The sequence below is a fragment of the Glycine max genome, chromosome 3 (assembly GCF_000004515.6).
Source record: "Glycine max cultivar Williams 82 chromosome 3, Glycine_max_v4.0, whole genome shotgun sequence".
Taxonomy (NCBI): domain Eukaryota; kingdom Viridiplantae; phylum Streptophyta; class Magnoliopsida; order Fabales; family Fabaceae; genus Glycine; species Glycine max.
Window position 1 is genome coordinate 44,579,896 of NC_016090.4, and position 14,702 is coordinate 44,594,597.

At 33.4% G+C, this 14,702-nt stretch overlaps 1 protein-coding gene across 1 annotated transcript; it reads right to left on the reverse strand.

Moving 5' to 3' along the window:
• Window positions 1–1,948: 1,948 nt before the first annotated feature.
• On the reverse strand, window positions 1,949–11,004 carry LOC100800771 (topless-related protein 3). Its single transcript, XM_006577155.4, has 26 exons — window positions 10,814–11,004; window positions 10,578–10,710; window positions 8,970–9,149; window positions 8,760–8,873; window positions 8,355–8,513; window positions 7,843–8,017; window positions 7,598–7,727; window positions 7,209–7,324; window positions 6,930–7,062; window positions 6,737–6,846; window positions 6,508–6,577; window positions 6,365–6,438; window positions 6,198–6,293; window positions 6,031–6,123; window positions 5,494–5,621; window positions 5,140–5,374; window positions 4,889–5,056; window positions 4,716–4,799; window positions 4,172–4,324; window positions 3,971–4,081; window positions 3,692–3,871; window positions 3,485–3,613; window positions 3,296–3,391; window positions 2,800–2,982; window positions 2,530–2,708; window positions 1,949–2,395 (listed from the first exon to the last, which is right to left on the reverse strand). The coding sequence occupies exons 2-26, from the start codon at window positions 10,655–10,657 to the stop codon at window positions 2,179–2,181; spliced, it is 3,393 nt and encodes a 1,130-aa protein (XP_006577218.1). The 5' UTR covers window positions 10,658–10,710; window positions 10,814–11,004; the 3' UTR covers window positions 1,949–2,178.
• Between the last annotated feature and the right edge of the window lie 3,698 nt (window positions 11,005–14,702).

Below are 14,702 nucleotides of genomic sequence, written 5' to 3' on the forward strand. Positions count from 1 at the left end.
AAAGTGATTTAGTGCAACCTGTGGTTGGCTTTTATACGGAAAAAAGGATGCTGGGAGTTAAATTGTGTCACGAAAAAAAAAAGTGAAGATGAATTTGAGCCGAAAGAACAAAAACCTACGAAAGGAAATAAGTAGAGAAGAGAGGAAAAAAAATCTTATCTCATGTTCATAATTTTATCATACATAATTAATTCCACGCAAATCCAGCATAATTACCTGTAAAAAATGTTAATTATATTTGTGTCTTCCACTCTAAACAATATCATGCAAATTTCAATTCCACACAAATCCAGCATAATTATCTGTAAGAAATGTTTATTATATTTGTGTGTTCCTCTCTTAAATAGTCCCGTCTTAAAATATAAACAAACACAACAATAAAGAGAAACCAAAGCTGAGAATTCTAGTCCATATTTTCTTTTGTTGCTTATCTTTCTCACTTCATTGCACCTCAATGGCGCTTATGATGAATATGTTCCTTTCGAGCAAAACTATGCTCCTTTATGGGCCCCAGAAAATATACGTATTCTTGACCAAAGTAGAGAAGTTCAGCTTGACTTAGACCAACGTTCAGGTACATTAGTGAATTAATAAATTAATTAACTTCATCAACTAACAATCATTTTCATTTTCACTTTTTCTTAGTATGTATTTAATTTTTTCCCTCCCAGGTTCTGGTTTTCAATCCTTGCAGAAATTTGGTTCTGGTTGGTTTAACATGAGGATTAAGATGCCACAGAAGGATTCCACGGCAGTGATTACGACCTTCTATGTACTTTTCTTATATATATATAAGGATCGACCTTATTTACTGAATACAAACATTTTCACAAAAGGTCAAGGTGGCAGGGAGCAACGAATCTTTCTTTGGTTTGAGGCTCGCTATCTAGAATTCGGCCTCGATGCTTGCCAAAACCAAAACACAAGCGACCAACAAGTAGGCCATTCCTCTGAGTTGTGGTGGAATGCTAAGAAGTATCAGACCCTAAACCCTTTTCAAAAACAGGCCTACGACAATATGCGAAGCAAGTATTTGAATTATGATTATTGTACTAAAATGTTTCACAGTCCTGAGTGTCAGGATAGAACGGTAAACAAGTGCGTGAAATAAACTTTACACATGGGAAATATCGAGAGATGACTTACCCGATCCATAATGCATTCTTGAACAACACTTTGATTTTTACATCAAATTTCTGGCCTGTCTACCTTACTTTAGGAGTATCTTCGACAATGAAGATACAGGTTCTGAGGTGAAGAACTACCTCTCTGTACAATTTTTATTTATCCTTAACTGCTCTTAAACCACCTTTCATAAAGGGCGAGGAGAGGGATAATTTTAATAACCCTAAAATTAACCCCGCTGATTTAATTATCCTTTCATATTTATCAATCATTACATTAAATTATAAGTCCAACACTTTAAATTACAAGGACCATTATAGATTAAAACCAATAATAAAGAATAATGGAATATGGATAATTTCGGATGCTTCTCATGTTCTTATAGTAAATGAGAGCAAGTTTAATATAAAACTATATATTTTAAAAAGGATATAGAAAAAGAGCAAGATTGCTGGTTCAAAAATAAAATAAATGGTGACTTGTATTCCTTTAACCAAATGATTAAGGGTACAAGGAGAATATCCAATAAAAATTAATCAATGCTTCTGACAGATTATTTTGTACTAATACCATGTTCATAAATAAAATAAAAGAAATGCGGGCAAGATTGCACTGTAGTCGTGGTGCTGGGTTTTTCTTTTTTTAAGAAAAAAATGGAACTTATGTGAAACTGGTGCTGTGCAGAGTTCTCGCCCCCCCCCCCACCCCCACCACGAAGAAAAGAGGGCAAGATTGCACCGTAGTCAGGATGGGGATATATCACAGGAAGAAATATATAATCGCTCTATGACTAAGGAATTTCATACAACAAAAGTCACGAGAATGGACAGATTCACATTGTTGTACACTACATTGCAGTATAAATAATGTAATCGAGTTGACTAGAACAAATTCAGGTATACAAGACAAGAGCTTACATTTGCCATTTTTATGTCCGAGCTGACCCTGACAAGACCTTGTTTAGGGACAAATTGGGGGGAATCAAAATCTAAAAATCTAAGGTGATCAAATTACAGGTGGAAAGAATATGCTGGTATGGTACAATGAATGTTCTTATCTTTGTGCCTGGTCGGGTGTGAGGTTGCTTGTTATAGATGTTGATGCTGCCCTACCGTTCAATATTCCATTATCCATAGGTGGACTGGTTCCCCACTTACCTTCTGATTCACTAGGCTCTATCACTTTCACGGACCCATCTGTCAATCCAACAGCAAATTGGTTGGGTTCCAGTGGATGAGCCGCAATGGCAACAGGATACGCAGATTGATTCCTGCAATATAGTATACCACAATATGGATCACCAAATGGAAGTAAGACTTCACGATACTACATCCTTAAATAAATGCTCAATGTTTAATACAATAGAGAGTAAAATTGGGTCTGATCTGTTGGGCAGAAACTTACCCGCTTAAAGCTGCTGGAGGTGAAAAGTATGTGGATAGTGCAATACGACATCTTAGTCTCAAGCTGTCAGCATCAAAAACCCCAGTGTTGCCATCGCAAAATGTAGCATATATTAACTGACTGTTGCAGGAATAAGCTGCATATGATATGGGAGCAGCCAGAACATCTTGTGGAACCCACTGCAGCAAGTTGATTTATAAGGATGTCTCAATTTTAATTTTTGACAGCAACAAGCAATAATACCAATACTAGATAGAAAAATCCTCTTACCTGCCTAATGCGATCCATCTTAGAGGCATCATATATTGCCAACTGAGTCTCATGGGCCACCAGTAACCGGATTTGGTCTAAATGGAACTGCACACGAGTGTCACCAACAGGAGCCTTTCCTGCGGGTAGTTGTATAGGAACTGATTTTCTTTTCTCCCATGTATCAATACTCCATACACAAAGCTGTATGGAAATTATTTGAATTAAGTAAATTGTTATGGAAAGACACTATACATTCACGGAAACAAAACAAAAAATTATATTGAACAACAAATTGAGAATTGGCAACTTCCTGTAAAATAATTTCAATAATAGTCTAGAAAATACAAGCAAGCCTATCCTGTTATCCTTTACACTGGGAAGCAAATCTAAGGTAACATTGAATAATTACAAATAATCCAAAGACAGATAACTAACAGAGATCTCCAAAAGAAATTATTATGTATGAGGTTTTCCGAATCACCCTGAATGAAAGGAGAACAGTTAAAAGACATACTTGAGCATCAGCACCAGATGAAACCAGGATGTTAAGACAGGTTGAAAAGGCTAAACCAGTAATTCGCTTTTGATGACCCTTCAATTTAGATTTCACCTAGAAGATACCCCCAAGAGAAAATATGACACAAATTAAAAATAATAGCATTTAAAATGAAAAAAAAAAAAAAGCAGTAAAGATAGTAATCACCTCATCCACTCTAACATTGTATATGTGAATTGTTGAATCCTCCATCCCAATGGCTATGATGTTATTATCTTGAGGGTGGAAAGCTAGAAAGGTAGAGGCGGGTGGTGGTGGCATGAATGTTGTCATTACCTGATAGAAAATAAACCTAAGTATACAGTAAACATTGCGGCTGTATGGAATGTCATGGTTGTATCTCTGGACATGTACCTTGAATGTCATCATGTTAAATAACGAAACCTTTCCACCACATGCAGACATAACATATGAGTCATTCTTTGAGAGTGCAATGCAAGGAACAGCTTCATCAAGGTTGACACCCGCGACATCATTAGTCATAAGAAGACCACTGTTGGGTTGCCAATGCTGTGGAACAACACTGGCAGTTGCCTATAATCATAAAAACTTCAGAATTCTGTTCTCTATTGAAAGGGGAAAAGTAATAACAAGCATATAAAAAAGTAAGGATAAGAGAAGAATTATCATTACCTTCCCATTGGGATTTTGTTCACTACGAGCCCACTTCCACAGCTTCTGAACACCATTTGAACCAAGTGCCAAAACACCAGCACCAGAGTTTGTATATAAAAGTCGAACAACCTATGTATGACTCTTAAGAGTTAAATCAGTTCACAGTACACAAAGTTTACAATAGAAAATGGCAATCTCATTCTCATAAAATCAACAAACCTTGCTGGAAGAATCTGTACTGTCAGGCATGGTAACTAACCGACATTGGACAGCATCCACAATTTCAGACAGCTGCCATGGTTTAGCTCTATCTACTCCATCTTCTACAGTTCTAGGTTTCTCCGCATTTTGACCTGTGGTATCGACTCCATTCTTCGTTGAAAATGGCAAAACCAATCAATGAGTTGTGAACAAGTATTAAGATGCAGTACATAATTCATGACTAATAAAGTGACTTCAAAAAAATTAATTAAACCAAATAATTTCACAAAGAAATACAGACATCAAATAATAAAGATATCCAAAAGATGTTAAGTCCTCCACGGTATGCAAGGGTATGGCATAGTGGAATTAAGATACCAGTAGAAGAAATTAGAAAAATAACAAGTTGATCCAACATGCTTGCGCAAATATTAATAGAAATGAAACATTAGTTGTAATACTTAAATATAAATTTCTAATTGTTAAGCTATGACTAGTATATCATAGTCATCATGCTAGCATCAAAATCAGGCATTCAGAGTTTACAAGGACAGATTCATACAAGAATTGGAGAAGGCCCGACAGGTGAGCTCTTTTCTACTTTACAGTTGACAGGACTAACATTAACAGCAGAAGAGCCAGATGCCTAGATACCATAAACCAAAATGGACAGTATAAATATTTATTTTGATCTAAATATCAAAAAACAAGAAAAAGTGAAGAAAATATCACAACCTTGACTGCAGCAGATTCAATTGGTGACCTCAATGCTTCAAATCCTGGAGTTTCAACTGTTCTCAAGGATCTAAGACCATTAGCATTAGCAAGAATTTTGAATCCCTTGTCTGCAGTAGTAACAGCAAGAAGATTTCCTTCCTTGTTGAATCTCAAGTGTGGAAGGGTCTGAATAGATTCATACAATTATATAAGGAATGTCTTATAAAGTGTAAGCTATATTCCAAAAGACATAAAAAAGTTAACTCCACCTGTAGTCCACCCTCTGCATCAGTGCTTGTTAAAAGATTAATGTTGTCCATATCCCAAAATTTGATTTGGCCATCTTCACCAGCAGCCAAAAATCGATTTTGGGTTGTGTCAAACTGCACAACACCAGTGGATTTCTTTCTGAACCCATTGTATGTTCTCTTAATGGCTCCTTCACTTTCATTCCATTCAACAAGAAATGACTCTCCATCTTTACTAGTTCCGCAAGAAAACAGTCTATAGAAATAATGATAAATAGGAAGACATGTTAATACGGTTTTATTTAATACATCTCAAATTCAATTATCCATTGAACATGAAACTTAAATACTTATCCGCACCCAAATCCTTCTTACCTACTTCCATCAGCACTGTAAAGCATTGTAGTACACCAATGACCTGGGGCATCATAATCAACCCTAGAACCCATATTATCGTATAACCAGGCTTTTATTTTGCCATCAATGGCAGTTGAAAATACAAACTGCAAAATTACAATGACAACATTTAGTAAGATTAAAGGCAGTGTTTATTAATTACTAGAATAATACAATTATCGACAATATGTACTCGTAACTCATGTAAATACAAGGAACACTCTTGGGCTTTCCTAGAACCAAATAAATAATGAAAAAATTAAAAACATGGAATGGATGTTGGCGCTAGAAAGATGGAAAGCAAGATCACAATATGTGGAGAGGGAAGGAAGTAGTTATTCCCGTAATATTCCAATGATCACAATAAAAGAGAAATGTTTGGTTTTATAGTTCAATAAATTAAAAGAACAGATCACTCTGTGCATAGGTAAAATTATAGAGGAACAATCCATCAGATTATAACTTACAAAATCCAAAGAATAAACTCGGAGAAAACATATCATATCATCTTTGTACCTGAATGCTCTCCTTGTGATGAGGACAGATAGAATATACAGCTGCCTCATGCCCCTCAAAGTTAAATAGTTTCCGTCCAGCTATATCCCACACCTATTAAGAGTTTCTTCAGACAAAATAGATATACCATTTACGCATAATCCAAAATCACAAGTAGATTTATGCACCTTTATCAACTTGTCATCTCCACAAGTCACAATACAGAGTTGTTTATTCAGATGAGCAAATGCTAAGTCATTAACTCCACCAATATGGGCATCAACCTGCATCAGCAAGAAAATGTAAATCAAATTGCAATCGCAACTTTGGTTAGTTCTGATAAGAATAATCTCACCTCTATACGCTGAGCCAACTCATTTGATCCAGTGTAGGCATACAAGTGAATCAAATGTTTAGTAAATGCAACACCTACAATAAAGCAACCAGTTAAATATTTTAACTGTGACAGTTTCAAAATGGTTTCAAAACATCACATACCCACAAAATTTCCATCAAGGCTCCATGTGACACGGCTGGCAGAAATAGGTGAATCTTTGACCATAGCTGCCTGTAAAAATTAGAAACTATAAAATTCCAAAGGGTTTGAATTCTCAAGCACCAATGACCACCATAACAATACACTTATTGTCTGGTTAGACCATAACTAAGGGTACTATAGAAAGAGCAGTATAGAAATTAGAAACTTGTTGAAAATGAAAGTAAAAACCTGAAATGGTAATGAACACGCTGAGATATCCCATATCTTGAATGGCTTTGAGACCAACCTGTCTCGAAACCCAAGTTCCCAAAGTGAAATTTCACCATTATTAGAACCAACTGCTCAATGGAAATATGTAGTTATGCTTATGTCAGGATATTAGTAGTGAGATATTACACAATTCAAAAATTATAGAAATTACCGAGAAGTAAGGTTGGGTGAGAAGGATGAAAGTCCATGCTTGTCACAGAGGATCCTTGATGCAATGTCATAGCCACTGTTCTTGGTAAATCATCCAGTGAGCAAGAGGCTTGTCGAGCAGCAGGATATGAAACCTACAACAATATATATTAATCATAGTGACACGAGTCTCAAACCATTACAAAGTCAGGAACCCTATTCAGCTTAGAAGCAAAAAAATCATCGGCATCAAGAATACCCAGATAACGTCTAAATTAAACACAAAAATTATCAAAATTACCTCCTCTACAGAAGGAGCAGGCCGGAGTCTTTTCATTAACTGTTCATGATCAGCATTCTGATAATCTGCCATGCCTGGAGTTGTCGGAGGTGTTCTTGGACGCTTCAAGATAGACACTATTTAAAAAAGGGCAGTAGCTTTTAAGTCATGAAACCCTCTTGCACTTAAATTACTAAATATGTAAGTTTCCAAGCAAAATTTAAGACCATGCTCTCCTGCTTGCTTAGCCAAGTAAATAAAATTTCAGCTGCCAGGACACCAATTACAATAATAATTTTCAAATGACATTAAACAAGTGAAAAAGTCTAGGGTGTCTAACATGTAAAATTTAATAAAATTTATGGTGAGATTTATTGGCAAAAATAAGGTAACCACAGATTTTTTTTAACCTTGATTCTGTGGAACAGGTATTGTTGATGCTGTGACGACAGCTGCTTGGACAGATGATGAAGCTGAGGCATTGGCCATCCAACCAGCCAAAGCATTAGTGTTAGCAGTTGCCGCGGCAGGCGGAAAGGGCTATATGAAACAAATGAAAACAAAATACTAATTAATCAACATGATAAATTAGATTTGTGATTTGTCATTAATTAAAAATATAAGCAACCATTTTATGAAATGCAAGGTATCATACACCATGAGAACCAATTGAAGTATAAGCAGCAGGCTTTGCAACCGCAGCAACAGGAAGATTGACAGGTGTAGGTGCTAGAGGACCATTAGGAGGTGTACATGTGTGGTCAGTGAATAAAGTCTTTATATCCGGATTTGGCCTAGGGTTTTTGCAAAGCTGGTGTTGCCAGTTTAAACTGCATTGATTAGGGAAACACATGGGTTAATAAAAGCAATGACAAGGCATAGCAAGTTAAAAATTAAATTTATTAAACAATAATATAATCAATTAAAACCATATGCAAAAGTCTAAGAGATATAACATTTGTATGTTCAAGAAAGCAAAAGCAACACAATTTGCTTGCATTTTCCATGTAAAAAAGAATCCAATCAACTCTGAAAAAGTGAATGAAAAACACGGCAAAGTCTGGTGAGGAGAGAGAAATAGAATCAATTAAAATCTTTAACTTGCACTTTTTTTGGTATGACAGAAAGAATAAACTGCATATTTATCTTCAACTATAGCATCTATACCTTTGATTGATCAACGTCCGCAATCTTGATGACCTAAGGGTAGGGAAGATAAGTTTATCACGGAAAAGAGGATTTGCCTCTATGAGCTTTTTTAGCTCTATCAACATAATCCCTCGAGCAGTTTTGGTGTCGCCATACTTAGACAGCTGTTCATTCTCCCTGGCATTTGAAATGGAAAGGAAAAACTAAACAGTCTTGCAATAAAAAGTCAACATGACACAGTATGGTAACTTGGTTCTTCACAATCTCCATCCTTCTCTTGTTTCAAGAATTTTAATGAAGATTCAAGAATGTTGGTGTTGACACAAATCAGATTGACTTCAGTTTTTCTCATAAACATAACAGATGGGATACGGCACTAAAGACAATGGTGTATTGTATTAGACTATATGTTCAAGATATTACCTGAAGTTAGTAAGAGTTAACAGCTGGGTGATTTCTTTGTATAGTTCCTCATTGAAGGTGGAGAAAACTTTTAAATCACCCACCAATATCTCAACAGCCTTTGCTTTGTCTTGCCTAAAATAGAAGAGCACCAAAGATAAAACATGTGAAGTACCACCATAAGCACAAAAACAATTAGAAAATCCCAAATAGATTCAAATTAATAGATACCCATCAAGTGCTTCTAGATATTTTTGCTTCCTGATTTCAAAGAATATTTTCATGGAGTATCTATTATCATCAACTTTGGTAAACCCTGTTAAGTACTTCTCAACTTCTTCCCATTCACCAGCCTGTACTTTTTCCTCAAAGTACTTCATATTGAAGAAAAACCCAGATTCTTTCTCAAGCCTGCACCAGAAAGAAACATTTTTAATAAAGAAATAAGCAGCAAAGATAATGAAAAAAATGGGAAATGTTTAGCAAAGGAAGGAAGAGAAAGAGTTTTCAATTAATTTTATTATCATCAGAATTCCAATGCATCTTAGCCTTTCTACACAAAAGGAACTCTCATATTAGTATTACCATTTTAAATATTTACAAGTTCATCTTTCATATTCAAGTAATTCATTGCTCTCCACACATCAGAAAACAAGCTAGTGTAACAGCCAACAAAAGAAGTGCAGTATATATTTGTCTTCTCCTTTTTAGGGTAATTGCACTTGCGACCATGGTTATAGAGACATCGAAAACCTTAATATTGACAACAAATATGCAACCGCAATTGCAGCTGCAATATGAATGCAGAAAACTTTGAAAATGGCAGCCACAATGGTGATTGCAGATCACAATTTAAAACCTAGTTACCCTGTAAATCTGACAGAATGATTGAATCTTAACACAGAATTCAATAGAAGACAAGCAATAGGATTTTTATAATGCAATTGTCAACTAGATAATTCACTGGCTCACGGCTCTGTAATTCATTTATCCACATCCAAATTAAAAGCCTCTTGGATTAAATCATTACAAGGATATCTATTTGCCTTGAGACATAAATTTGAAAACATTCCTCCTCTCATTTCTCTAATTTTTCAGCTCATTTCCAATACAACTCACTATCTAGAACACCAATAGCCGAATGCAAGGTTTTAAAATTGGTCTGCAACAGTGATTGCAGCTGCAATGTCAAGCTTTTGAGGATCCATGCAGCCGTATTAGCTACATTTGTTCGCAATTTTCTCGCAATATTAGAGATCACAATGAAACTGCAACCCCAACTTAAATCCTTGAGTGACACATGTTCCCTTTTCGTGTACCCCGTTTCGTGGGTGTTCCCCCAATTAAAAAGTGACACGTAACCAGTGAAGAGTGTTTCTTTTAACTACATGTCCGTTTTTAATTTGGAAAAACTAGGATAAACCAGAGAAATTATTATATGGTCCAAGACAATCACATCTCTCATAGTCAAAGCTAATCTCCACAAAACACATGGAAAAATTCTGTTAATTATTTCTCATAAATGTCACAGATTAACTGAGACCATAGACATGGGATAATCCCATACCATACAATAATTTCCGAATAAACAGATAGCTAATTTATAATGACACTTGCAATTTAAACAAGCACTCCACCCTTTAACAATAATAACAGTAAAATTTTAACATTTCAAAAGTTTCCCTCCATTTTGTGGCACGAATTGCTTCCTCCTACACATTAAATTTTTATTTTTAACCACAGATAAACCTTGTCAGGTAAAGAGGCAACAGAGATTAGGAAAACAAAATAACATCAAAGAAAAAGAACAAAGGCAAAAGCCAAAGGAGACTTGCTTACTTGTGCACCGACTCCTTGAACTTCTCCTCCTCCAAAAATTGGAGTATCAGAAACACTAATTCTCGGCTCAAAGAAGTCATAGCTGCTCCTCAAATCCGAAAGGCGCCAATAATCTCGATCTTCAAACACCGATCTTCAAACGCAAACACACCAAAGAAAAAAAAAATCAAGCCAAAAGAAAAACAGCACATAACTTAAATTCCAACAAACAAAGACAAATCAGAGAAGCATGAAACCTGAACGCCAAATCTGAAGCCACGGAGTGTTCACAACCTCAAATCCCTCAAGAATTTAGAAGTTCTTGAGGATTGCAGAAGCTTGGAGTTCGAGAATTTCTAGGGTTTGAAAAGCTGCAGATAAGAGGAGGAAAGAGAAAGAGAGGGAATGGAGAAACTCGGTCTCGCTATCTTGATGAGTTGTACAGAGTGGTCTATCTTTTTCTACTGACCCATCAGAGATAAGTACATCTAGTTATTGGATAAGTACGACTACTTATTACAATAAGCTATCATTTCGTCACTGATAGGGCAATACAAAGAGTGTGCGGATTCAAAACTAGTAATTCAAATCTGATGAATATTCTCAACACACGTCCACGGGGTCCCATATTTTCTGTATGGTCGCATTCTCTTTCAAACCATAATAATGCAATTAATTACAACCAACTCTACTTTATCTCTTTGTCTTCTTGAAGTGTATCGCAATAATTTCGAGGCATTGTCTTTTTGACGACATGCAACTCATTCATTCTGAGTGTAAGGACCATTGTCCTTTTGTGACTATTTTTCTATTATTTTTTTCATGTTCCAATTCTTTCATTCTTTATCTCTATGAGCTATCTCTTTTATGAATTAGAAAATCAATCACAAGTCAATCTCATTTTGAAAAATGTCAATACAAGTAAACTTTAATAACATTATTTTAACAATAACACTATTTAAACAATACTTTATTTTAAAAAAATATTTGTGAGAAATATATATATATTAAGTAATAAATCTATTGCAAATCTTGAATAATCATTTTGATTTTATTTATAAAACATAATCAACAATTTTTTTTGTCTTTTATTATAAGACTAAATAAATTTTCAATAATATACAATAATAATATAATATAATTAAATTAAATTAAAAAGAATAAAAAATGTATTATTTGAAACACATAATTATATATAATGTTTTTAAAAAAGTTTTTATAATATTTTTAGTACTTGATATTTTTATTTTTCATCATAAATCAATATTTTTAAATTAATATTTTGTTATTCGCTTGTGAAACCACAATCATGTAAATTTGATATTAATATTATTTTTATTTTTTAATTATAAGATGGGGAAATATTGTTAGATGTGTTCATTTTCTATAATGAAAATAAAGTTATTTTATTATGATTAAATATATATATGTTTGGTTGTGCAAAATTGTGCAGTTTTTTTATATTATATATTTGTTAATGTGCAAAATTAATTATGTATGGTACTATTATAGTAATTATTATAATGATTAGAGTTAGTGTAAAATTGAATGTGTTTTGTATTTTTAAGATTTTATTTCATCTTTTTTGTGCATTAATTATTTTTTTTACTAAAATATCTTAATTTTTTTCCTCTCCTAAAGAGATTGAAAAAGAAAATAGGTTATCAATAATGTTAAAGATAAATTTTAAAATATATTATAATTTAAAATAAATTTAATGTTAATAGTTAAATTAATTAACTTTAATTACGATAAATTAGTCAATTACATCTTATAATTAGAAAAAAAATACACATAATAAAATGATTTGCCTTAGATCTGATTTGTTTTTACACACTAAAATAGATTCACAATAATCACAATTACATTACGAAATTATGTTATGGGGAAGAAAAAGTCCTCCTAATGGAAAATTTAAAATTTAAATTTAAGAAAATGAAGAATATCATTTTTATTTCTAGCAATATTTTTCCCCTTTTTCTTTCTGTTTTCTCTTTTAACGAAATAATTAAATATATTATATATTTTTCCTTTTCATTTTCCTATCTAAACATAATATCAAGAATACCATCTACATTTTTTATTTTTCGAAAACATTGTTTCAAATGAAAACAAACATATTACAACGCTACATTAATTAGCATAAAGAAGAAGAAAAAAGGGGAAAAATGAATAATAAAAAAATAGTTAAACAAATAAAAGAAAAAATGTATTTAAATAAAAAAATCAGTTTTTTATTTAACTTAAATTTTAATTTTCTTACTCACATTATTTTCTTTTCTCTCAAAAAGATAAAGGCATAGTTTGAACTTTTTATTGACTATGTCCTCCTAGAAATAAGATTAAAAGAATGAAGAAATGATGAAAAATTTTCATTCTATTCACTTATCAATGATATTATTAGAATGAGATGGAGAAATTGTTCACATGGAAATCATAAAAAAATAAATTTCTTTCACACGAATAGATATTTTATGCATGAATTTGTGGTGGCTTCTTATGTTTACGACCTTCCGCACAATACCAAAGTTTTTTTAACATTGCTAGATATATCAACAAAGTAGGTAATATGATAATTATGAAATTTGAGATTAATTGATAGTCAATTTTGACTAAGAATGATTACAATTTATTTATTTTACTGTTGTTTTAAATATAATAATGAGGATTTTAATATCATTTTAATTTTTAATCCGTAGGATTAAAAAAAAAGGAAATTACACGTGTTTTAGAGGAAAAATTGATGTAAAAAACTTGAAGAGAGAGTCTTGAAAAAAAAGTTGAGGATTGAGACTCAGTGCGTCTCCTTACTTAACAGTCAGCTCAAGCTTATTACATAAAAGATCCACGAAGGAGTCAAAGGCGTGTTTAGCACGAATCCCGCGCTAAGCGAGCTATTGCCGCCATACTCAATAAGCCCAGACGCTGTCGTGCTCAGTGCATGATCACACCGTCATACCTACTAAGCTCAGAAGGGTGCCCTTAACGCGAGGTCGCATAAATTTTAAGCTATTTTTGGCCTATAAAAGGAATAGGAAGCAAAGGAGAAAAATGCACTGAGACTCATAGCTCTTTATTGAATACACTCAAAGCCTGAACATCTCTAATAGGAAAAACCCTCCTTCTTCTATAGTCATTTTCTCCTTTTCTTCCTTTATCCATCCTTATTCTTTTCTGTGATTTATTATTATTAATCGTGGTTTGACTACCCATGCTAATGTATTACTTAGGAAGGAATGCATTTAAAAATGGTTATTTTCTAGAGAACTAGAAAATGACATCTAAATGAAATCATGTATAGGAATACAGTAATATTTATTTAACCTATTTCATGCATCTTTAATCTTAATGTAATTTACTATTTCATCTTTGCAAAGGAATTTGGAAAAGAAAATAAATAATTAGGCTTTTCATGCGGGAAACCAAAGATAGAGTATCATAATAGATGTCAGTAAAAGTTGAGATAACATTAGATAGAGAAAAAAATATTAACATTGCATCACAAGTAATTTTAGTATGCTAGGTCCCAATATATTTGCATTATCTTTTACTTCTGCCATCTAATTTTTCACGTACAATTACTTATCTCTTCTATTGCTTGAAAATTGGGTTTGCATCAATTTAAGTACAAACAAAGTCTTTATGGACTAACACTCGAACTTCTGTTTTACTTTATTATTTTTGACAATTTGGTACACTTGTCAATGAGTTAACATAACACTAGAAATGTTTTGAGAATGTAAGATAGTCAATTAAGTATTGAATAACAACTTTTAAATTTCAAGTATGTCTCTTCTCTTCCACCGTCTCTTCTCTCTTCCTTCAAATTCAATGGCTTCCACAAAAAGAGATGGTCATCTCTGAAAATCATACCCCTCTATCTCCATGTAGAAGCACCTTCCTAAATTGAATTTGGAAGCCACCCAAAAGCTCCCAATGTTGGTGTATTTCCACGGCTATCATGTTTTGCTTCGAATCACATTTACCTCTTGATGATGTAAAAAGGTGTCTCTTGGGCGAGTTAAGAAATGAATAGAGTTTGCCCCAAGAATTTTGTAGTGATAATCTAAAACATGTCTCTCAGGCGAACAACAACACATATTCTTTGTAACCACAAATAAAAAAATCAGATCTCAAAAAGAGAAG